Source organism: Hydra viridissima, unplaced genomic scaffold (assembly GCF_058129835.1).
Source record: "Hydra viridissima isolate aposymbiotic clone 2 unplaced genomic scaffold, HvirCarnegie_v1 scaffold_10, whole genome shotgun sequence".
NCBI lineage: Eukaryota > Metazoa > Cnidaria > Hydrozoa > Anthoathecata > Hydridae > Hydra > Hydra viridissima.
Window position 1 is genome coordinate 8442501 of NW_028324309.1, and position 20289 is coordinate 8462789.

Below are 20289 nucleotides of genomic sequence, written 5' to 3' on the forward strand. Positions count from 1 at the left end.
TTTAGTGATGTATCTCTTCTTTTTTAACTTTAAAACAAAATTTTAACTTTATGACAAAATTCTTACACATACTTAAATTCTTTTGAAAGAATGGAAATAAAGATTTTTATTCCAAAGATCAACCTTAAATAAATAAGTAAACAGGTACAAATTTTGCATGCATTTCAAGAGGAAATGGTAGGAAAAGATTTCTGTAAATGATAAAAAGAAGTGAAAAAAGGCAATCAAACATCAAGAAAAAAATAAAACAAATCCATACCCTGCTTTTATCTATTCCCCAAATCATAACAAAGTAGAAACCCTAATAAAATTTGAAATGGAATTTTTTATTTGGATTGCAAATTTGATAGTAAAATTTTTTTTTACAATAAATTATATTTTTACAATACAGTCCTGTAAACATTTCAAAAAATAAATTCATAAACACATTAAAAACTAAGCTATACCATCTAGCAAGAGGGTACTGTACCATCAACAGATGCTTATACAAAATGTGCTCCCTTTCAAGTTCCTTGCAAGAAATACGGTTTAAAAGGTAGAATAGCAGTTCCTAAATTAATGTTCATTAAGGTATAAACACATTTCAGCCAAATATCTGTCAACAGATTTATTAAATGAATTTATGTTATCTATAAAAATTCACTGGAAATGGGATGAACTGATTAATATGGAAGGAATAGACACAGTAATCAACTATTACTTAATTAACCAGCAATCAGTGAAAATTAATTGGAAAATTTTGTTGACAAAATTTTCTTTAATCCTTAAACATTCACACAAAAAACTCTAAACTTGTAAAACTTTATCGGAAACAGATAAGATGCTATTAAAAGAAACATTCTAAAATTGCACCCTAACAGTACTTATTTTTTGACAATTTCCTGCAGCGTAAAAACTACAGGGAAAGTTTCTATAATCTCATAATACTAAATTGTCAACATATTCAATTAAAAAAATTACTACAGAGTATTTTTTCATACAATATTAATCAGCATGACAGATAAATTAGCTGATCATGCTTGTATTTGGTCTTAAATAATATATTTAAATATCTTATCTATTTGTATTATCAAGATTAAAACAATATTTATATATTTCATAACTTTTGAAAATTTTTGAAAAAGTTCCATATTTTTCCTATTTAAACTATTTTAAATACTTTTATCAAAAATAAAAACTAAATCTATTTTTCTTTAAACTTTAACTATTATAACATTTTATTGATGATCCATGAACAATTAAAAAAATTTTAATGAATTACAATTCATTTTTTAAATATAGCAAATTTATGAACTTCATAAAAATTTAATGATAAATTATGAAAAGGTATTTCAAATGACAATATCAACAAAATTCTATAACAAAGTTTACCATCCCAACTTCAAAAGGTGCTTTTTCTGATCTAAAAAAAAAAAAAACTAAAAATATTATTTTAAAAAGTTTGTTTAGAAGACCACAAAGTTTTAAACCTTTTTACCTTTTTATCATAATATTTAAATGCGGCATAACAGTCAACAGAATACTTTCTATCCTAAATAAAAAAACATAACTTTAGTAAAACTATCAAGAGTGTTACACATCCCAATCTTAATTTGGTTTAAAGAATATCTTTGCAAAAATTATTACCTATAAACCAGAGGAATTTCTTTGAAACTCATTTCATGAACATATATTAAGTACATAAATAATGTGAATCCAAGATTATCAAAAATTAACACTTCTTGGTTACATTCTAAAATACAAAAGATAATTGTTGATTAATTTTTCTTACTACTGCTACTGCTGCTGCTGTTGATTGATTGATTGATTGATTGATTGATGATGATGATGATGATGATGATGATGATGATGATGATGATGATGATGATGATGATGATGATGATGATGATGACAATGATGATGATGATGATGATGATGATGATGATGATGATGATGATGATGATGATGATGATGATGATGATGATGATGATGATGATGATGAAAAAATAAATAAGGTTTTTGTATAAAAAAAGAAAACAAACCTGCTTTGCAAAGTGCATTAGAGATATCATATTTTCTTGAAGCGTAGAACTCAAATATTTCTGAAATTCGTATTATTTTTAAAACAGATTCCTGCAAAAACAAAATAAAATAAAATCCTGATGTTGATGCTTTGTTTTTACATTAAAAAAAATTTAATAACTAAAGGAAAAATCTAAAATGCTCTTCCATTTTACATTTAAGTTAATGTAGCTGAGAATTGATTACTTAATAAAATTTTAACCTTTTTTTTTAAACTTACAACAAACACAGAAAAGCAATATTTTATGTTTTTCACGGATTCACGGTTCAACAATGGTAAACATTCCATAAACTGCTCTAAAACCTTAAAAATACTACAGACAGAAAATAACAAAGACACTATATTAGGACTAATAACAAAAATGTAAGAAATTTTGTTAAAAACAAAAGAAAACAAAAAACAAAACTATCATTAATCAAATCATTTGAACTTGATATATTAATGCAGCATTCAATAATTTCAAAAAATTTTTTAAAGAATTTGTAAAAAATACTTACAACTGACACAAAATATTGCGACACAATTGTGTGTCATAATCATTCCATCCATTATTTTTAACAGGTTCAATCAAATAACTTTCCAAATCTTTATTTTTAGCAAGTGTTAACTTATCTGCAATTTTCAAAACAAACTCTTTCAAAGAAATGCAGAAACACTCATATTTTTTAAGAATTGCAGACATCTGATTTTCACCAATAAGATTGTTAGTCTTGAGTTGATGACTTTTAAATGGATTATCTTTTGAACTTCTAAATAGCTCCTCAAGCTGTGCAGTCACATTTGCACATATACACTTCAGGTGCATTGCTTGCCCCTTTTGCAACTTTATAAACTCTATGGAAAACAAAGTATAATTACAAAGATTTGCTTCATCATTAACAGTAATGTAGGTTATGTTAAACTCACTTAAAAAATATTTTAAAAAAAACTTAATTTAAATGAGATAAAGGCTCTAAGTGTCAGTTTTAAACTTTACTTAAATGAGAAAAAATTTTTACCATCTCCATAGACTCCAAGCACAATAACAAATGCCTTCTCTGAGTAGCAATTTTCTAGATCTAACCCTAATATTATTTCTTTAGGCGAACATAGCTAGAATATAAAATATAATATTAAAATAAGACATTTTATGAAATCATTTCCCAAAAATACTTTTTGTTACTGATTTATTTGTTAAATGATTCTCAATTATTATTTGGAACTTGATTTCATACCAAAATTAAAAAAATTTGAGTATTAAAATTTTGATATTAAAATAAATTTCATAACTTTAAGAATAAAACTCTAAGAGGTTCAGTAGTTTTCTTTAAAACTAATCTAGAATTGTATGGATATTTTTTTACTGGAAACATTCATTTAAAATATTTTATTAGAACCAAATATGTTACTGTTAGTAAAATATTATTCAAGATTTTTTTAAATATTGGTTGATTCAGTATTAATTTATACATAAAAAAAAAAAAAAACCTTTTGTAAAAGTTGTAAACATTTTAAACAGTTTTGCTCAATTGAGTCATACTCCATATGTTTGCATAATAAACCAACAAGCTCCCAGCCAGAACAAACAACACATTCCTAAAAAAATAGTGTTTTGATACCTTTTAGCATATAAGTTAACTCATAATTTCAACAACAATTTAATTGTAAACTATAAACCCAAGAAGGTTAAAACCATGCAAGTCAACTTACTTCAGGGTATACAAAGATAAATCTTGCATACCCTGAGATAACATAAATAGTGTAGACTTGCATGGTTTTATCCTTTTCCTTTTTTTGATTCTGAAATATTTTTAGCAGCTATCATGTATATCTTGTATGCTTCCAGATCAATTTTTTAAATTGTCTGACACTTTCACATCTTCTGTATGTTACTAGTTATATATTTTACATGCTCTGCATATTGCTAGCTAAATATTCAAAATAAATTGTTTCTTTTCCTATCTATAACTCTTTTTAAATATAACTCTTTTTAAATATTCTTAAAGTATAAAAAAAGTTGAATTTCAGCTTCAATAGTAAAAGTTTTAAGGTTATGAAAATAAATATTCTTAATTCTAATAAAGATTCTTGTAACAAATTGGCTGTATTTTGAAAAATTTAACCTTATGATAAAGAGTTCAGCTTCTTATGCAAAATATATTGAAATAATAATACAGGGGCCCACTTTTATTTCTTTATTTTCAATTTTTCCAACACAATAAAAGTTATGGGTCTAAAACAAAAGTGGTGAATAAATCTCCCTGATCTCAACTTTATCATAAGTATATTATAAGTGTATTATATGTATATCATAAGTGTAATATAGGTCAATATTAATGATGAAAAAAAATTTGAACAAGTTTTGTTCTTTTATAACTAATGATTCCAAACAGAAAATGTTAGTAGATGAACTTAGCTGACCGGCATAAACATCTGTAAATGCAATGGTATAAATGTAAAGTAAAACCAAAGAAACGTTCTACCCTATTTTCTTCATCATTTAGTATCTTTAAAAGTTCTACTGTATTTCCTGCTTCCAAAAGCTCTTTAGATAACAATAGAATATCTCCTTTACCCATCTTTATAAAAGCAAATCATTATTAGAATGTTCATGTTTTTAATACTAACGAATGTCGTGCAATGTATGTATAGCACAGACTAAACTTGTTTGCTAAATTACCTCAAAATATCGATTCGCAGGAAATTTTAAAATATTTCAGTTAAATTCAGCGAAATTAAACTTCCAAACAAAATTTAACCACAGACAATATTTAAAAGAAAGAAAGCTAAATGAAATGCAGTAAATAATTATTTAACAATTATTGGTGGGTGCCCGTGTTCCGAGATTAGCTGATTTAAAAAGAACAGTATTGTATAGCATTAAATTAATCAAACTTCGGATAACCATTTAATAAATTCAAACGTCTATCATTAATTCTAATTCTATTAAAAGAATATGATTCGTCTTTTTTCTTTACTTTTATTTATCTGGCTTCGTTTTCTCCAGTAATTTGCTACATTTAAACAAAACGTTTTAGTAAAAAAATTTAATTAAAAAAAAAATCACTTAAAAAAACTATTTTGTCTAAGTTTAATTCATAATTTATCTGTCTGAATAATTGGAACAGTTAAAATTGTCTCGCTAAACTCAAACCCACTAGTAAAAAACTATTTCGTGTCTGATTTTCTTGTCTAATTTCGTGTTTAATTTCGTGTCTAATGATGCTTTTATTCTTTACACCATTCCTTAAAAAATTTTCGTTATAAAACTGTTTCAGCTTTGTAATTTTTATAAAATTTTAAGTTTCAAAAGATCAAAACACTTTAGCAGCCACTCTTGTACTGCCGGCAATAAGTTGTATTTCTAAACCATATTTAAAGTGGTTAAATATAAAAACGAATATTTAATAATCAGAAAAAGTAATAAATGATTTTTCATAGTTTTATTATGTAACATAATTATAGCGCATGAAAATCGTCAAAAAAAAAGTTTCTCTGCTCTCTTCTGTTTTGTTTTTTTTGTTGAAAAAAGAAATCTTGATTGAATTTTTCATCTTCTACGGATGTCTTGAATGATATCCTAAACAAAAAAAATTTCACCAACTTCATTTCTAATAACAAAAGTCTATTGTCATTTATGAGCTAAACATCCCATTTTATATATAAACGCATTTTTAAGGTGAATTTGTCTAAAAGAAGTCTGTGCTTAAATATGCTCCGGTGTATATAAAAATCCGGTGTGTATAAATAATATGAAAGTTATTTTTGGATTTGCTGTGTAAATATGGAGGTATCAGACGTGCATCTCTTCAATATCATTTTTAACTTTTTAACATTTTAGGTAATGATATCAAATAAAAAATATGTTTTAAAATACAAAATTTTATATAAAAAATTATGTCAATGAAAAAAAGCTTTTCAATAAAAGTTTTATGAAAAACTAGTAAAGAAACAAAGTTTTCAAAATTTAACTTTACTCACATCACACAGCTCCACCTTTCTTTTTACATAAAAACGCTTCGTATTGTAAACACAAAAATATTTTGGGTACTTTTGTACTATAGAAATCCTCCTTTGAGTTGCTTTAATGACATATTTCTTCATCAAGCGATATTTTAGAGTGTTTTAGGAAAGCCTTATTAAGGTTGAACCTTCAGCCAGTTATTAGTTCGTTGACAATTACAAACAAAGGTTTATATTTCTTAGCGTTCCTTATTGGAGGAGTAATTTTTAGGACTTAAAGATTGATGCTGGAAATCTTTTAGTTTCGTCATCAATAAAATCTAATTGAAAATTCAAATGTTTTGTGAAGGTTTTTTATGACAACATCCAACAAAAGATTCGAAAATATGCGTATTTTCTTTGGATTTGTTTAAACTCTAACAAAAAGCAGACATCTGTTAAAATGACCATTTTTTAAGATTAAGTAGAATGCCGTCCAAATTAAATAGGCTTATCTTACTAACTGTTTTTTTTTCATTGATCAAAGAAGGTAAAGTGATTGCTTGCGTTCAATTCTTGTTTTTCTTTTTCTTTTATAACATTTTCGTTTTACTAGTACAATATTATAACTTAGGACTAGGCTTACAATGCGTCAATGGTAGCACACTCTTTATGGCTTCAAGGACCATAAAACTTTGGAACAAAACTAAAATTACATGCAATTCAAAGATGAATGCCTGTGTTACAATGTACATGGAGTTTCGAACTCTTAATCTTTTTGATGCCAAAACTGTCACCCAATTTTGCTCCACGGATGAAAATGGTTGCCGTCAGCCTTACTGCACTTTAGCGCAAAATAAAATGGGTAGCGATTTGAAGTATTGCAAGGTGCCATTTTGTTTATAATTGCTTAGAACTTGATTCTTACTTTAGCATCCTGTATTTCATTGAGCTTTTTTATCTTTTAGGCTGTATGTTGTAATTACAACTTTTGCAATAGCGATCAATTCGTGATATTAAGTTGGAAATTGCTTTGGGGATGTCTTATCTTTGTTAATATGCTTTTAAAATACCGGTAGAAGGCATTTATAAAGAAAAACCGTTAAGTTACTATTTTTCTAAAGTATTTATAAAGAACAAGCTAAATATTTCATAACTTATTTCTATTAGAGTTTTATTTGTTCTCACTTTCAATCAGTATTAAACTTGTGCGACTTAATTTCGCGCTCTGCACAACTGAGAATATTCCTTTGCCTTTTTTCGCGCAACTTTTATCAGATTGCACTGAGCAAAATTTGGAACTTCGTATGACTACATTCTCATGCTATCCGTTTTCTTAGGAATTTCGGTATAAGGTTGTTGATACTTCGTTCTACCCAAATTCTAGCACAAGTGAAAAGTTTAGGTTTAAATACCAAGAAATGCTCCAATTGAATTCACTCGCTAAACGAGTTTATAGTAATTTGTTTGGAGCTGTTGAACGTATGTTATTTTTAGAAATTTTTTATTAGCTGCAAATCTTTGTGATCGGTCGATCCTAACGACGATCTTTTATCTTTTATTTGTTTAGAGCAGCCGCTGTTACATACTGTTGAATTTCATTACCGTAGCTATACTAAAACTTCGGGTTCAACAATCATAGAAGGATTGCTGATGGTATTAAGCGATAAGCACGCTTAGAACTATTTGTAAGCTTATCTAAAGCAATTTTTACGAAAGGAGAAAGACAAACTCTTTAGGCCAGAATGATTATTGAACGGAGTCATGTAACATACTACATCTTTTCTAAAAACATTCCAATTTCTTACAAAACGGTTTTATTTTTCACAACTATAGTCAAATAACTCCGCCATCATTTTGTTAAATCTTTATAAGTGACTTAAATTTCTTTATGGTGTCTAGAAATCGTTTACCTTAAAAAAAACTCTTAATTAAATTGTTATCTTGTGTAGTAAAGTTTATGAAATCTTAAGTTTATGTAAATTAGTGATTTGTAAGCAATCTGAATTTGCTTTAAAATAACTTTAACATCCTTTTATATATATGTTGCTCAGCACTTTATGGTGAGTTTTATATTAGGGTTCGAACTTTTAAAAGCATTTTTAATCATCAATTTGACGAGTCCTATTTTCATTCCAATTGCAATGGGTTTGTCATCAATCGCCGTTATAACGTCTCCAACAGAGATATTTTTAAGATTTTTGTTCTATAAAGAGAGAAAACGTACTTTTTTAAAGCCGAATGTATTTTTAAAAAAACAAAAATAAATCATAGTAAAAGACCAGTGTGGCGTAGTTCAAAGGAATGCCTCAGAGGACATTCTTTTTAAATATTTTGACGAATAAAAGAAGTTTTTTAAAATTTTGCGTTAAAAGAAGTAAATTTTTTTCTTTTCATCCTTTTCGAAATACAAATAATTTTAAACAAAAAATATTTGATTGTTTATGAGTCAACACAATTTACTGTAAAATATATATGTTATAAATATAGAGTAAATAATGTTATTATGGATAAATAAAAGATAATATATAATAGTATAGATAAATAATAATTGCAAAATCATTTTGAAATTAAATATTTGATGCTTTATTTCTAAGATGATCAGATATTGTTCCAATTGAAAAAAGAAAACATATCATGCAACAAAATTATGTAAATATATAAAAAAATTATGTAAATATATAAAAAGCATTTTTTTAAAAAAAGAATAAAAATACACTTTTTACCTCTATACTTGAGATAAAAATATCTTTTTCATTTTGTTTTGTGCTAACGGTAAACCCTGGATCTTCAGCTTCGTTTGGAATGAGCACATTTTTTGTTTTGTATCGCTTTTGGTTACCCTTTTTGGTGAGCTTAGTTTGTTCCTATAATAAGCATTAGAAAATATATAATTTGAATGAATATACAAAAGAGATATACATATACCGTAAACTTTATAAACATTAAAATTACTTTACCAATTTCTGTGTATTTCTATCGGAAAAAGCCTTCTGTGCATTTCTGTCTGAAAACTTCTGTGTATTTCTATCGGAAAAAGCCTCAATTTTAGAAACGATGGATTCTGTAACAAAGTTTTCATCTGAAATTAAAAAGCTGCCTTTTTTAACAACATTTGGAATTTTATTATGATTTGATTTTAGGAAACTTCCAACTTTTGATATTTTACTTTCTGATAAAGCCGATGGATTCCTTTCCTTACTTCCGCTGACTTTAGATGAACTTTGTGGCAATTCTTTTGCTCGCAAATCGAAATCTGTTAACTTTTCCAAGTCGTTGTTTAAAAAACTGCTCTCAACTATTGAGATACCTTTCCTATCATTTAATTCGCTTACCTTCTTTAATGGATTTTTTAAAGTTACTAACTTTTTATACGAATCCGTTTCAGATCCACTAACGGTTCCGGAACTGTCATATCGAGGCGATTTACTCATGATCGGTTTCCCATACATTTTAAAGCGATCGTTTATGACAGAGTCTTGGGTACTAATAGGTTTAAGATTACGATAGTTCTCTGAATTCTCATACTGGTATTGGTTTCGTATATTGAGTTTAAATGATTGAGGCTTTTTGTTTTTAGATTCAAACTCATCAGAACTAGTTTCATTTAATGAGAAGTGTAAGTTTCCTGAATCTGTTCTAGTATTAGGCAAATAATCTTGCCTTAAGATATCGTTGACAGAAAATCGGGCATACCGGCCTTCAAGTGTGCTTGTGACATCAAATGTGGGTGAAGAATTCATTTCATTTTTTGATGGAATATCATACTTGTTTGATTTTTCCCCTCTACTTTTGTGAGTAGATTGGTACGTAGTTTGGGAATCATTAGTGGCTATTGGTAAAATTTCTGAGTTTTTTTCATTTGTAAAGTCTGTTTTATCCTGAAACAAGTTCATGGATTTATAATATCTTGGTTGAAAATCGCTCAAAGACGGCCCGCTTGGATTTTTTTGATAGTAAGAATAAAAGTCATTAGGGTTTTTAGACGAAGTTGGGGACCTATCGTCAGTATCGTGAGACCAATCATCAGTAGAGTTTTCTATTGATTTAAAGTGCGGGTTAAAGTTCTCGTTGACTTCTAAACGCTGTTTAAGCGAAGCAAATTTTAACGGTTTACTTGAATTGTCATGATTAAATGGCTCTAACTTAGAGTTAGGTGTATCCCTATCATAGTTAGGTGTATCACTATAGTCATAGCCTTTATAGATAGTTTCCTCCAAATACTTTTTCTCGTTCGCATGTCGTTCTTCTTTTTCTATGGTCTCGTAAGCATTTTCTGTCTTTTCGTTATAAAAATGTTCGTTTGTTCGATTTTCTGCATTTTCGTTATAAAAATGTCCGTTTGTTCGATTTTTACCGACATCATCGCTATCAGTATCAAACCTTTGCTGTCGTTTGATTTTTTTGCGATAATCGTTTGAAATAATCGTTTCTTTGTTAGGTGCTGTAATTTCACTAGACTTACTAGATCTATTACTTTTTTCTTCGTTTTCATCTGCTATATTGTTACCATTATCTTTGATATCGTGATTGCTCATAAATTGGTTATTGTACTGATTTTTCATGTTTTTTTTGAGTTGACTTTTTTCAGGAAAGTCCATTTTGCTTTGATGTGTATTTTCTGGAATAAATTCAATTGAGTTGTATTGTCCATAACTATCTTTTTTATGCTCTTGTGGAGGAGCGGCTCTCTCTTTTTGAGGGCTTGAGATTAATTTAGTTGAATATTCTTTCTGGTGTGCCTAAAAGAAAAGGCACTTTTATTTAATTCTAAAAAGTTTCATTTGAATCAGATGAACAAACAATATTTTATAATCGTTATTTGCTTTTTAGATGCCGTCAACAAAAAGTATGCGTTAGGTGTTCAGTTAAACTTACTTCTTCCTCACGCAAGCTTTTCAGTACTTCCTCCTGAACACTTTCATCAAAACTTTGGAAAAGTAGTCTTTCTTCAAGTTCTTCTTCTTTTTCGTATAGCTCATTTTCATGCTCAATATTTCCATTTTCGTAAGAATGTTTTCCGTGCATTAACTCGTTCTTATGAAGAGCTGTTTTTTCAATATCCTCCGCCGAGCTTTCGTCGCTTAATGTTTGTAACGAATACTGGTTTTCTATCTTATGTAAAAAATTCTTATTATGTGAAGGACGAGTACAAATCCCTTTTTTTCAAAATGATAAAAGATATATTTATAAACATGAATTGAAAAACCGCTTTAAATATCAGTATAAATTGTTTTAAACATATCATATCTTTTTGAAAATTATATAAAGCCATTTTTCGGTTCAAATTTATTTGTTTGCTTTACAAGAATTTCTACTTACTTTAATTGCTTCAACCTCCTGCCCTAAAATAATTGTGTCAAATGTATCCAAATCGTGTGCTTTCACTATACTTCGAACTTCTGTCAGCAACTGCATCTAAAAAAAAATTTAAAAATATTTAGTTACATCTAGCTGCTTCATACACAAAATTCAAACGAAAACTGATATCTGATTCCTTTCGTTTTAGAAACATAAGGATTAGGAACTACCCAAAAACGCTGGAAATTGATTTTTCTGTTATTTGTCAGATATGAATATAAATCTAATTTTATATCCTAACATTGTTTTTTAAAATCAAAAGTTTATAAATTGACTTATAGACTCTCTTTAAGGAAGAACTATGAAATCTATATTTTCTTGTTCGCTTTTTCTATAGCATAGATTGGCACTTACTTTTTCATCTGTATCAAGAAGATCCATTAAAGATAAAGCAAAACCATTAACCGTCACATCTCCATGGATGTATTCTCGTATGTAGTACTTGAGAGTAAGCCATTCGTCTTGATTTAAGCTATGATTAGCTTTTTCTTCTAAAAAACTGTAGGAGGTGGGACCAACTGCGGCCTGGTGTTGAATTTGACTACCAGCTATTCCTGGTTTAAACACAGTGTTCTAAAAAAATCAGTGGAATTTTCACTTAAGTACAATTATATTAGTGTTTCACATGGATTAAAGAAATGTTAAAATTCCATTTCTCCGATGGGAATAGGAATCTGGTTGCTTAAAATCTTATGATTGGGAAAGGAAATCGGAACATTTTTAAATTATGTTTTAATGAAATAAACTTTGAATTAAGAAATGCTACCTGCAATTTTTTAGAACTCCCTGCCGCCGATAAGGACCTATAAAACAGTATAAAATTTGAAGTGTTTTTGAAAAATTTTTTTGGTCAGTTTTTAGTATTCTGAGAAAAAACTTAAACCTATCTTCTCTCATTCGATGATTTATTTTCAAATTGATTTTATAACTATTTTTGTAAAGGTTGCATTTTTTTGTTATTAAGCTATTTATAGTTTTTTAAAATTAACTCAACAATTTTTGAAAATGAATTTAGTTCAAATAAGGCCCAACATAATGCTGTTTCAAAAAGTAGTCTCATCACGGCTCTCAAAAAAGAAATAGCGCTAAATGGCGCAGAGGAAATAATAAAAACCTTGTGTCTCTTTTATCTATCCATTGTATGTGCTCGTGAACTATTTTTGAAACAGGTATTTTAGAAACATCTTTCAGTAAAAAGGTCATCATTTTACTATTTTGTATTAGATACGCCGCATCTTTTTGACTGATATTAAGAAAGTCGATGCCGTTTAACTCAATTATTTGTTCTCCAACCTAAAACAAAAATTCTGCGTTAAAGACAGAGAGTTGTGGTTTTCACACAAAAAAGTTATCTAACAGCGAGGGAAAAACCATAAATAACTCTACAATTTGTACCATAATTCCACTTCTCTCAGCAACTGAGTTCTCATCAATCCCTGCAACAAAAATACCAAGGCCAAACTCAGATCCTCCTCTTATGAGCAGACCGATTTTCTTATCCGTGCCTACTACTACATTCACCTAAAATATAATCATAATTACTACTACATTCACCTAAAATATTATCTCTATATAGCTGTAAGCATTGAGATCTGTATTTTTTTTGTTGTTGCGTAATGCATGTAATGCCAGGCTTACCTTCCTTATGTTATCTCTCCGCCAGTGCAGCATATTGTTATTCATTTTATTTCCTTCTATTTGAGATGATGATCTTAGTGGTGAGCACGCTTCACCGTAGCAGTCGATCCATTGATATTCAGTAAATGCTATTTTTCTATCAGGAAGAATGCCACGCGAAATTACAACAAGATGAAGCTGCCTTTGTGAACGAATATACTATAAATACATAGGTTAGTATTAAATTACCTTAAAGATGTATACCCATAGACCCCTGATAACGTCATAATATTTCCCACTGAAGAAAAAAATCAAACTGTTTTGTACATAATTACAAAAGAAAAGCGTAATCATTTTGAAAAAGTTTGTGATAAAATGATTACGTAATTTACTTTATTGAATTAAATTTATTTGCATTTCAAGTACACTTTTATGAAATTAATTACGTAATAATATGCATGAAATATACGTTTTATTGATAAATAGTTACTTCAACAGCTTCAGCATGCGACAAATCGTGAAATAGTTTTCTGTTTGCTTTGACAATTACATCACCGACAGTTAATCCCTTTTGATAGGCTTTCGCATATGTGTTAACACCAGAAATATAAATCCTCGTGCCATATTCTTTCCCTCCTCTAATGCTAAAACCAAATCCATTCTTCGGATGACGAGATAAAATAAGTTTCTTCTCTTTTTGCTTCTCCGTTTTTTTTCCTCTCATTTTCCTGCTTTGATTTCGAAGAATTATAAATGCGAAATCCGAACTCTAAAAACATCGATATTTTAATGTCCATTACCAAAATGCGAAAACGAAACAAAAAAAAAAAAAAAAACTCGCTCTGTTATGAGTAATTTATATACTTTTATTCAATCAAACCGTAAATGTATTTTACAGCATTCACAGAATGCCTGTGATGCTATTAATATTTGAGGAGGTACGGATGTTTATTAATTGATTTTTTTTTTTTTTATTGCTTATTTTTCTACTTTTACTATGAAAGCTACTACTTATTTAAACTAGTTATTTTTGTGTGACAACTTCATAAATCTGCTAACGAAGAATAAACCCGCTAATATTGCATCATTTAAGGAAAGGAATCTGTAATGCTTCTAAAAAGCATTAATTTGGCAATATTAAATATTCATTTTTTGTTAAAAGATTTCAACATCTGGAGCACGAAAATTGTAACAGTTGACATTTGGTAGATTGTAGAATAATATGATTTTTATTTCAGAGTTGATAAAAGACGTTTTTCGAAAATAAACTCAAAATATGCATAATAGTCGAAGAAAGCTCTAAAACGACCATACTTACGGCTACAAATCAAGATTTAAGTTTTAGTGGCGTAACAACTGCTAACATAAGAGAGCTATTCTTGTCACTAACTTTGTTGTTATGGTGATCAGTCATGTAGCGTAATTAGCCCATTAAGATAGGCCTTGAAAACTTCAAATTTGAAGTATGAACAGAAATTTTAAGTACGATTTTTGCATTTTTATCCTTATGTCGCGCTTTCAACAAGTTACGCCTACAAGACCGCTTATAGAAAAGGTTGCAGCTATATTACAACTTCATACGGCTAAGTAATGCTTAGATGTCTTTTTTTGAATGGTCATGTTAATAATTAAGTAATAAGGCGATAGTAATTATTAAAAACAGTTATAATAATTTAATCAATGCGACGATAAAATATAATTAAAAAAAACTTGAGAGCTTAGATATTTTCGTAATGATAAAGGAAGAACATAAAGAAAGTACTTTTAGATTTGGAAAATCTAATAAATCACGAAAACACGTATCTGACCACCTTAACAAACTTTAAACTTTAATTTTTAAAAAAAATATTAACCATACTTGATTGACATTTCTTTGAGGTTTTTGAGATCTGAAAGTTAAGGTATAGAGAAATGAGTCAAAAAGCAGGAAGCAAAGTTGCATACAATAAGTATTAAAGATGGATCCATGATCACCAACAGAGAAAATACCAGCAGATTATAGAAATATTTTGAAAAAGTTTAAACTGGCAGGTGACATAACATCTTGGATCTGATGAGTCAAAGAAGAATACAGAGCCTAGGAAATGGTTTAGCTGGTTTAAAGAAATATTTAGTCAAGTTTAATAAGCAGTATCTTAAGTTCGCTAAAGCATTTACTTTCTTCCCTACGTCTTGATGAAAACGTTCAGATTGTTCTTTTAGTCAGAAAGCCTACTATTTAAAAATCTCCTATTACTGACCAGACGTATTCTTTATACTTTAAATTCTTAATAACCATTTTCACCCTTTCGTAATTTTCTTTAAAGAGAGGAAATTTTATTTCCATTGTGAAAGAAAAGGTTTTCCGATTTCTTTAAATTTCTTTCGATTCATTAAAATAGCAAAGTTCTTTACTGAAAAAGCAAAAAAAATATTTTATCCCACTATCTTGTGTTAATGAGCTTTGATGCTCGTATTACTTATTTAATCAAGAAGCAATCGCAATCATAACTGGCACAAGAAGGTTCTGATACAAATACTTCATAACAAGAAGCCCTCACAATCATATAATATGGAATACATAATTCATCAAAAACTGTTTAAAAGAAAAAAATTTTGTATTGATTCTAATATTTTAAAACTGCTATATAAGCTCTTGATCATCAGCCATATAGGTTGCAACTTTACATATTTCTGCTAATTTCTTACATTTTCTGCTAAAGAACTAAAAGGTTTATTTCACAAAAATAATTCTTGGTGCAATCAGATCATGAATCAGATGAGCCTGAGAGTAAATTAAACTAGGAACTCTAAAAGGTAATCATAGTCGAAGTAAATGTAGTCGAAGACTTTGTTTTGTAATATAAACCCATGTATCATGAAATTCGAATGTTTTCCTTTTTAATGTCTCTTTTAAAGTTTTTTAATTGTAGTGTCTCTTTTAAAATCTAAATACAGTATCGGTCAAATTAATGGAATCAGCCATAAAAAACAATAAAGTATCACTTTACTATGCATTTTTTGTTAATACACAACACCTAATATTTAACATGCCCTCCCCTAGCATGTATGAGTTAAGATACACAATTTGGCATGTAACGAATAAGCGTCTGGTACATACTCTAGATCTATACATCGTGGAACAATACGTTAATGATGGATTCAAGTAGCTTTATGTTTTGCGTACAATCACAATTTCTCAACTTAGTTTTAATAACAACCACAGATTTCTAACTGATTTCTGACGAGTTCCCTGGTCACTCTAATGTTTTAATTTTGTTGTCTGTCATGTATTTATTGATTTTCTTTGAGGTACAACTGAGGTGCAAGTCTTGTTAAATGATACCGTCAATGTTCGGAAAGACTCAGCTATCTCCGGTACCACCTTGTGTTGTAGAACAAACTTTGACACTGGAACCTTTTTATAGATAACTAAAGCTTGACGAAAGGACTGGTTTGTTTACTTTATACCAGACCTTTCTAATGCATGCCACCTTCAAAAATTGCTTCTTTAGTGGCTTTTCTTTAGTGGTATTTTTGAGCTCACAGAAATCTTATGCATTGCAAGATCACATGTTTTCTTGGGATCTGAATCTCTGCTGCAGTAGAAGCAATTATCTCTTAGGTTGGTCAGACGTTTGCGTCTATAGCAACTCTTTTGTTACAATATAAGCGTCCCAGTTTTTTTGAGCAATTTTGCTAAAGGTAGGCTCCACATATTTTAGTGATTTCTCTCTGACTTAGACCAGTATGATCTGATGAAGTTCTGATTTTAGAAGGTTTACGTGGAGTAACTTCAATCATTGTTTACCTTAATGTTTTCAATACACATAGAGGAATAAGCAGTCATAAAATATCAGAATATGTCAGTGATTCCATTCAAATGGTCAAGACCGTAAAAGTTAAAAGAATGATTATTTCATCATGGATAAAATTAATTCCCTTAAAATTTTGTTGCTGATAAAAAGTTTACGATTGGTTAAACTGTAGCACATGATATTCCTGACATATGACACATGAGATTCCTGACATATTACCTAATTAATGAATTTATATAAACCTACCGTTTTTCTAAATTTTCCGTATTTGGCAAAAAGTGGGGTAAAAGGGTGGGGGTGGGTGGGTATTAGAACATAAATTTTCTCACCTTCTTCGTTTTCAAACATTTCACTCTTAGCAGTATGAGTTCAATATTAGACTTGGGTCAATTACTTTAAGGTCAATTACAAATACAATTATAATCAATTACTTCAAATCCAATTACAATTATAATTAAAATTAATTTTCTTTACACTTATCGTGTTTTCAAACAAAGTCTAAAATATTACAAATGTAAACCATATAAAGATGTCGTAAATCAGTATATCCTCCGGTTCAATTTAAGTTAAGTGCATATAGTGTTTTTAAATAGAAATCATATAGTGTTTTTCCTTATTATTTTTTAGTGCACACACTGCCCAAATCGAATTATGTTTAACTAGAAAAAATGGAAATGCTTGCACAAAATCCAGAAATGTCTGCACGAGATAACATTAACATGTCAAAATTTAATATTACCAAATGCGCTTGTTACATTTGATTAGAAAACTGTCCTGGGTGTTAGATAAGAGCTTTTTGATACACAACATTCTTTGTTTTTCCATCTAGTGCTAGAATGAACAAATTTTGAGGATTTCCAACTCGAGAGCATGTCACATACAATTGTCCATTAGAAAAGTATGGGGTTTCCAAACGAACTCCTGCAACTTTCAAAGACTGTCCCTGTGCTTTGTTGATTGACATGGAAAATGCAAGACATACTGGAAACTGAAAGGGTCTAAAATCAAATGGCAGATCTGAGGGTATAAGAGGAATTCTGGGAATGAAAACACCTTTACCTTTGGTACATCCTGTTAAAACTGTTGCTTCAATGATGTTAGGAAACAGGTTCTTGACCAAAAGACGTGCTCCATTGCACAATTTTGGTGGGTCCAAATTTCTGAGCAACATTATAGGTGCTCCAACTTTGAGTGCAAGAATGTGAGTTGGAAGTCTCAGTGGCTCCAAGGAATTAAGATATTCTGTTAGATAGAGAACTGCTTGAGTTGGATCTGTGACAGTGGCCACAGACCTGTAAGTTCTAAATTCACCAGGAATGAGACTTTGAATCATTAGCCCTGATGGTTGCAGCTTTTTTCATCAGATCAGCCAGCCGGCTATCTCTTTCTGAAGATGTTTCACTGGCTCTTAACTTTGCCTTTCTGGCAGCACTTTGAGATAATTGTCCTGTGGATTTTTTTTCTTTGGAGGCATGATTTTCTTGTAATAAAAAATTAAATACCTTTAATAAAGTAATAAATTTTGATCTGAGACCAAGGAGAAATATGAATAATTATACGAAATAATAAAAGAAGATATCTAAAAATTTAATATGAAATATATTTTAACATTTCCGACAGTTAATAGAAATCGTTTAAAAAACATTATTAAAAGTCGAATTTTGACAAGGAACACATTTTAACGAATCAAAGAGTTAATAAAAATCATTGAAAAAAGCATTATTAAAAAATTAATGTGAAAGCACCAAACGTTTTTTAACCAATTATTTAAATTTGGTTGAGATTCATTGAATGAATCGGATTTATTTACCCATAAAGTCCAACCCAACTGAGCTTTATATTAGAGATTATGATTCCTAAGAAATGTCTACAGTTTCACTAGCCTTGCTAATTTTGTAAAATGTGGCGCAGAGCTTATCTTCAATTAACAGCTTTCTCTCGCTGATCAGTTTTGTTAAGATGGCCTTTCTGGTTAGTACAACGTAGCATGAATCAACAAGCTCCATGAAAGTGTGAAATTCTTCACTTTCAACTAGTGAAAAAGGCAACATGTTACAGCAATTAAATCAGTTAGTGCCCATATTATGCGAAGCTGGCTGAATATTTTGTTAAGCTAGTTTCATGAAAGAAAAAAAAAACAACAGAAAACCAAGCTCTTAAATAAATAAATCATGCTCCGCCAACAGCCACCTCAGCCCACAGCCACCTTACTAAGGCTAACTATCAACAAATGACAACAAGTGCACACATAGTAGTACAGTATAGCTTGTAATTATAAAAAACCAATTGCAGGGTAGCAATTACAATTACACAAAGTATGTATGTTAATTCTTTAAATATGAAGACACATGCTTTGATATTTAAAGAATTAACACACAAAGTATGTATGTTAATTCTTTAAATATCAAAGCATGTATGTTAATTCTTTAAATATGAAGACTCCACGGGAAGAAACGGCAGGGTCACATTTTTTCATTTTGAGATAAATCATTATTAAACTTTTAAACCTTTATAAGTTTCGAAGTTTAAGGAAAATTTAGAAAAACTTTAAATATGCATCAAATCATTTATTTGATTTGAGTTCAAATACAAAATATGCTATTATGGTTAGTAAAGCTAGAAAGTGTAAAAAGTCGAAACTTTCAAAATGTGACCCTGCCGTTTCTTCCCGTGGAGTCTTCATATGTTCAATATGCAAAGCATGCATGTTTGCAGACTACTCCTGGATGTTTTATCGTGATATATTTAACTTTGGTGAATATATTTTCTCAACAAATCTTGAACTGCACAAAGATTTGTTGAGAAAAATTTTCATGGAAAATAGGAAGGTGAATTTTCAATGAATACTATCAGCATATGTAGGAGACTTGTGGTTAATCACAGATTTCCTTAAACGTTAAACCATGTATCCAGTTCAATACTTTTCTTGAATCCTTCAATTTGCATAATTTGTTTTATTTGGAATCTAACGAAAACACAATCAGTTTTCATCGCATATTAGAAAAGTCTTGCAGATTAATTGATTTATGCTACTTAAATGCACTATGGATTATCTACTAAGATGCACGAAAACTTGCTTTTGATTTTTGAATTGCAAATAATTTAAGGGCCAATCTTGGGAAAAAGATGTCATTTTGTGATAACGTAGAATTATATATTATAATTTATTAAACCGATTATATTATAATTTATAAAACCTATTTTCAAAACTGTTTCAAAAACTATTTACTAAATTTATTCCATGGTTGCAATTATGACCATCAATAAAACACCAACTAAAAGAGCAAATATTTCTTTTATTGACTGTTTTATATTGGGACACAAGTTTATTTTTTAATAGTTGGGTTATTAAACTTGGATTAAGTAAGCTGTAATGAGAATAAACTCATCTTTAAAGCTATGACAACAAATCCCCATATAAGTGATCATGGTGCCCCCACACAGGGTATTTCCATGATCATCGGTTTACTTTGATTGTGCATAAAAGTTAAACTAATGATAAAAATTATTAAAAATTAAAGTTATTTTCAA

The 20289-nt window shown here is 29.2% G+C and overlaps 4 protein-coding genes across 24 annotated transcripts in view; 1 reads left to right on the forward strand and 3 right to left on the reverse strand.

Annotated features, from left to right (window-relative positions):
- The window catches only part of LOC145181888 (glomulin-like), a 14358-nt gene extending 9200 nt beyond the window's left edge, over positions 1 to 5158 (reverse strand). For 7 of the 18 annotated variants that reach the window (XR_016456130.1, XR_016456131.1, XR_016456129.1 and 4 more), the window contains exons 1-11: positions 4525 to 5118; positions 3530 to 3637; positions 3061 to 3154; positions 2560 to 2896; positions 2282 to 2375; positions 2022 to 2112; positions 1627 to 1732; positions 1478 to 1531; positions 1372 to 1402; positions 470 to 550; positions 260 to 301 (exon numbers count right to left, since the gene is read on the reverse strand). Coding sequence is in view for 5 of the 18 variants with exons in the window: in XM_090099484.1 (XP_089955610.1) it covers positions 260 to 301; positions 470 to 550; positions 1372 to 1402; positions 1478 to 1531; positions 1627 to 1732; positions 2022 to 2112; positions 2282 to 2375; positions 2560 to 2896; positions 3061 to 3154; positions 3530 to 3637; positions 4525 to 4620 (1134 nt within the window). In the remaining 13 variants the exon portion in view is untranslated. Of the gene's footprint in view, positions 1 to 72; positions 124 to 259; positions 302 to 446; positions 551 to 1371; positions 1403 to 1477; positions 1532 to 1626; positions 1733 to 2021; positions 2113 to 2281; positions 2376 to 2559; positions 2897 to 3060; positions 3155 to 3529; positions 3638 to 4524 lie in introns of those variants that run through there. The other 11 variants (XR_016456139.1, XR_016456135.1, XR_016456141.1 and 8 more) reach the window with 6 other exon arrangements.
- A 1152-nt stretch (positions 5159 to 6310) lies between these two features.
- On the forward strand, positions 6311 to 7741 carry LOC145181915 (uncharacterized). 3 transcript variants are annotated; one of them, XR_016456461.1, is made up of 4 exons: positions 6311 to 6533; positions 6618 to 6871; positions 6952 to 7465; positions 7554 to 7741. XR_016456461.1 is itself a non-coding variant. In XM_090100687.1 (4 exons), exons 1-3 carry the CDS (start codon positions 6473 to 6475, stop codon positions 7060 to 7062), a joined length of 426 nt encoding a protein of 141 aa, XP_089956813.1. In that variant the 5' UTR covers positions 6311 to 6472; the 3' UTR covers positions 7063 to 7089; positions 7324 to 7741. The 3 variants fall into 3 exon arrangements, 2 of the variants coding, with proteins under 2 accessions (XP_089956813.1, XP_089956812.1); XM_090100687.1 differs by having other exon boundaries at positions 6952 to 7089; positions 7324 to 7741; XM_090100686.1 differs by having other exon boundaries at positions 6312 to 6533; positions 6952 to 7084.
- Positions 7718 to 13807, reverse strand: LOC145181914 (uncharacterized). Of its 2 annotated transcripts, XM_090100684.1 has the most exons (11): positions 13452 to 13807; positions 12983 to 13180; positions 12740 to 12865; positions 12459 to 12637; positions 12111 to 12147; positions 11699 to 11917; positions 11306 to 11401; positions 10862 to 11098; positions 8944 to 10725; positions 8710 to 8850; positions 7718 to 8189 (listed from the first exon to the last, which is right to left on the reverse strand). In XM_090100684.1, the coding sequence occupies exons 1-11, from the start codon at positions 13683 to 13685 to the stop codon at positions 8034 to 8036; spliced, it is 3405 nt and encodes a 1134-aa protein (XP_089956810.1). In that variant the 5' UTR covers positions 13686 to 13807; the 3' UTR covers positions 7718 to 8033. The 2 variants fall into 2 exon arrangements, with proteins under 2 accessions (XP_089956810.1, XP_089956811.1); XM_090100685.1 differs by lacking the exons at positions 11699 to 11917; positions 12111 to 12147; positions 12459 to 12637; ... (1 more) ...; positions 12983 to 13180; positions 13452 to 13807 and having other exon boundaries at positions 10862 to 11094.
- Positions 13808 to 17539: 3732 nt separating this feature from the next.
- On the reverse strand, positions 17540 to 18091 carry LOC149882994 (ATP-dependent DNA helicase PIF6-like). The gene has a single exon (XM_090100988.1). The coding sequence runs from the start codon at positions 18089 to 18091 to the stop codon at positions 17540 to 17542; it is 552 nt and encodes a 183-aa protein (XP_089957114.1).
- Between the last annotated feature and the right edge of the window lie 2198 nt (positions 18092 to 20289).

Bases quoted from the DNA above. Each gene is read 5' to 3' on its own strand.
- LOC145181915 (XM_090100687.1), top strand. From the start codon at position 6,473: ATGCCGTCCAAATTAAATAGGCTTATCTTACTAACTGTTTTTTTTTCA. The intron at 6,534-6,617 runs GTAAAGTGATTG...ATTATAACTTAG, and splicing joins TTTTTCATTGATCAAAGAAG to GACTAGGCTTACAATGCGTC. The intron at 6,872-6,951 runs GTGCCATTTTGT...TTTATCTTTTAG, and splicing joins GCGATTTGAAGTATTGCAAG to GCTGTATGTTGTAATTACAA.
- LOC145181914 (XM_090100684.1), bottom strand. From the start codon at position 13,685: ATGAGAGGAAAAAAAACGGAGAAGCAAAAAGAGAAGAAACTTATTTTA. The intron at 8,851-8,943 runs GTAAAGTAATTT...TGCTTATTATAG, and splicing joins ATAGAAATACACAGAAATTG to GAACAAACTAAGCTCACCAA. The intron at 8,190-8,709 runs GTAAAAAGTGTA...CTCTCTTTATAG, and splicing joins TTTTTATCTCAAGTATAGAG to AACAAAAATCTTAAAAATAT.
- LOC149882994 (XM_090100988.1), bottom strand. From the start codon at position 18,091: ATGATTCAAAGTCTCATTCCTGGTGAATTTAGAACTTACAGGTCTGTG.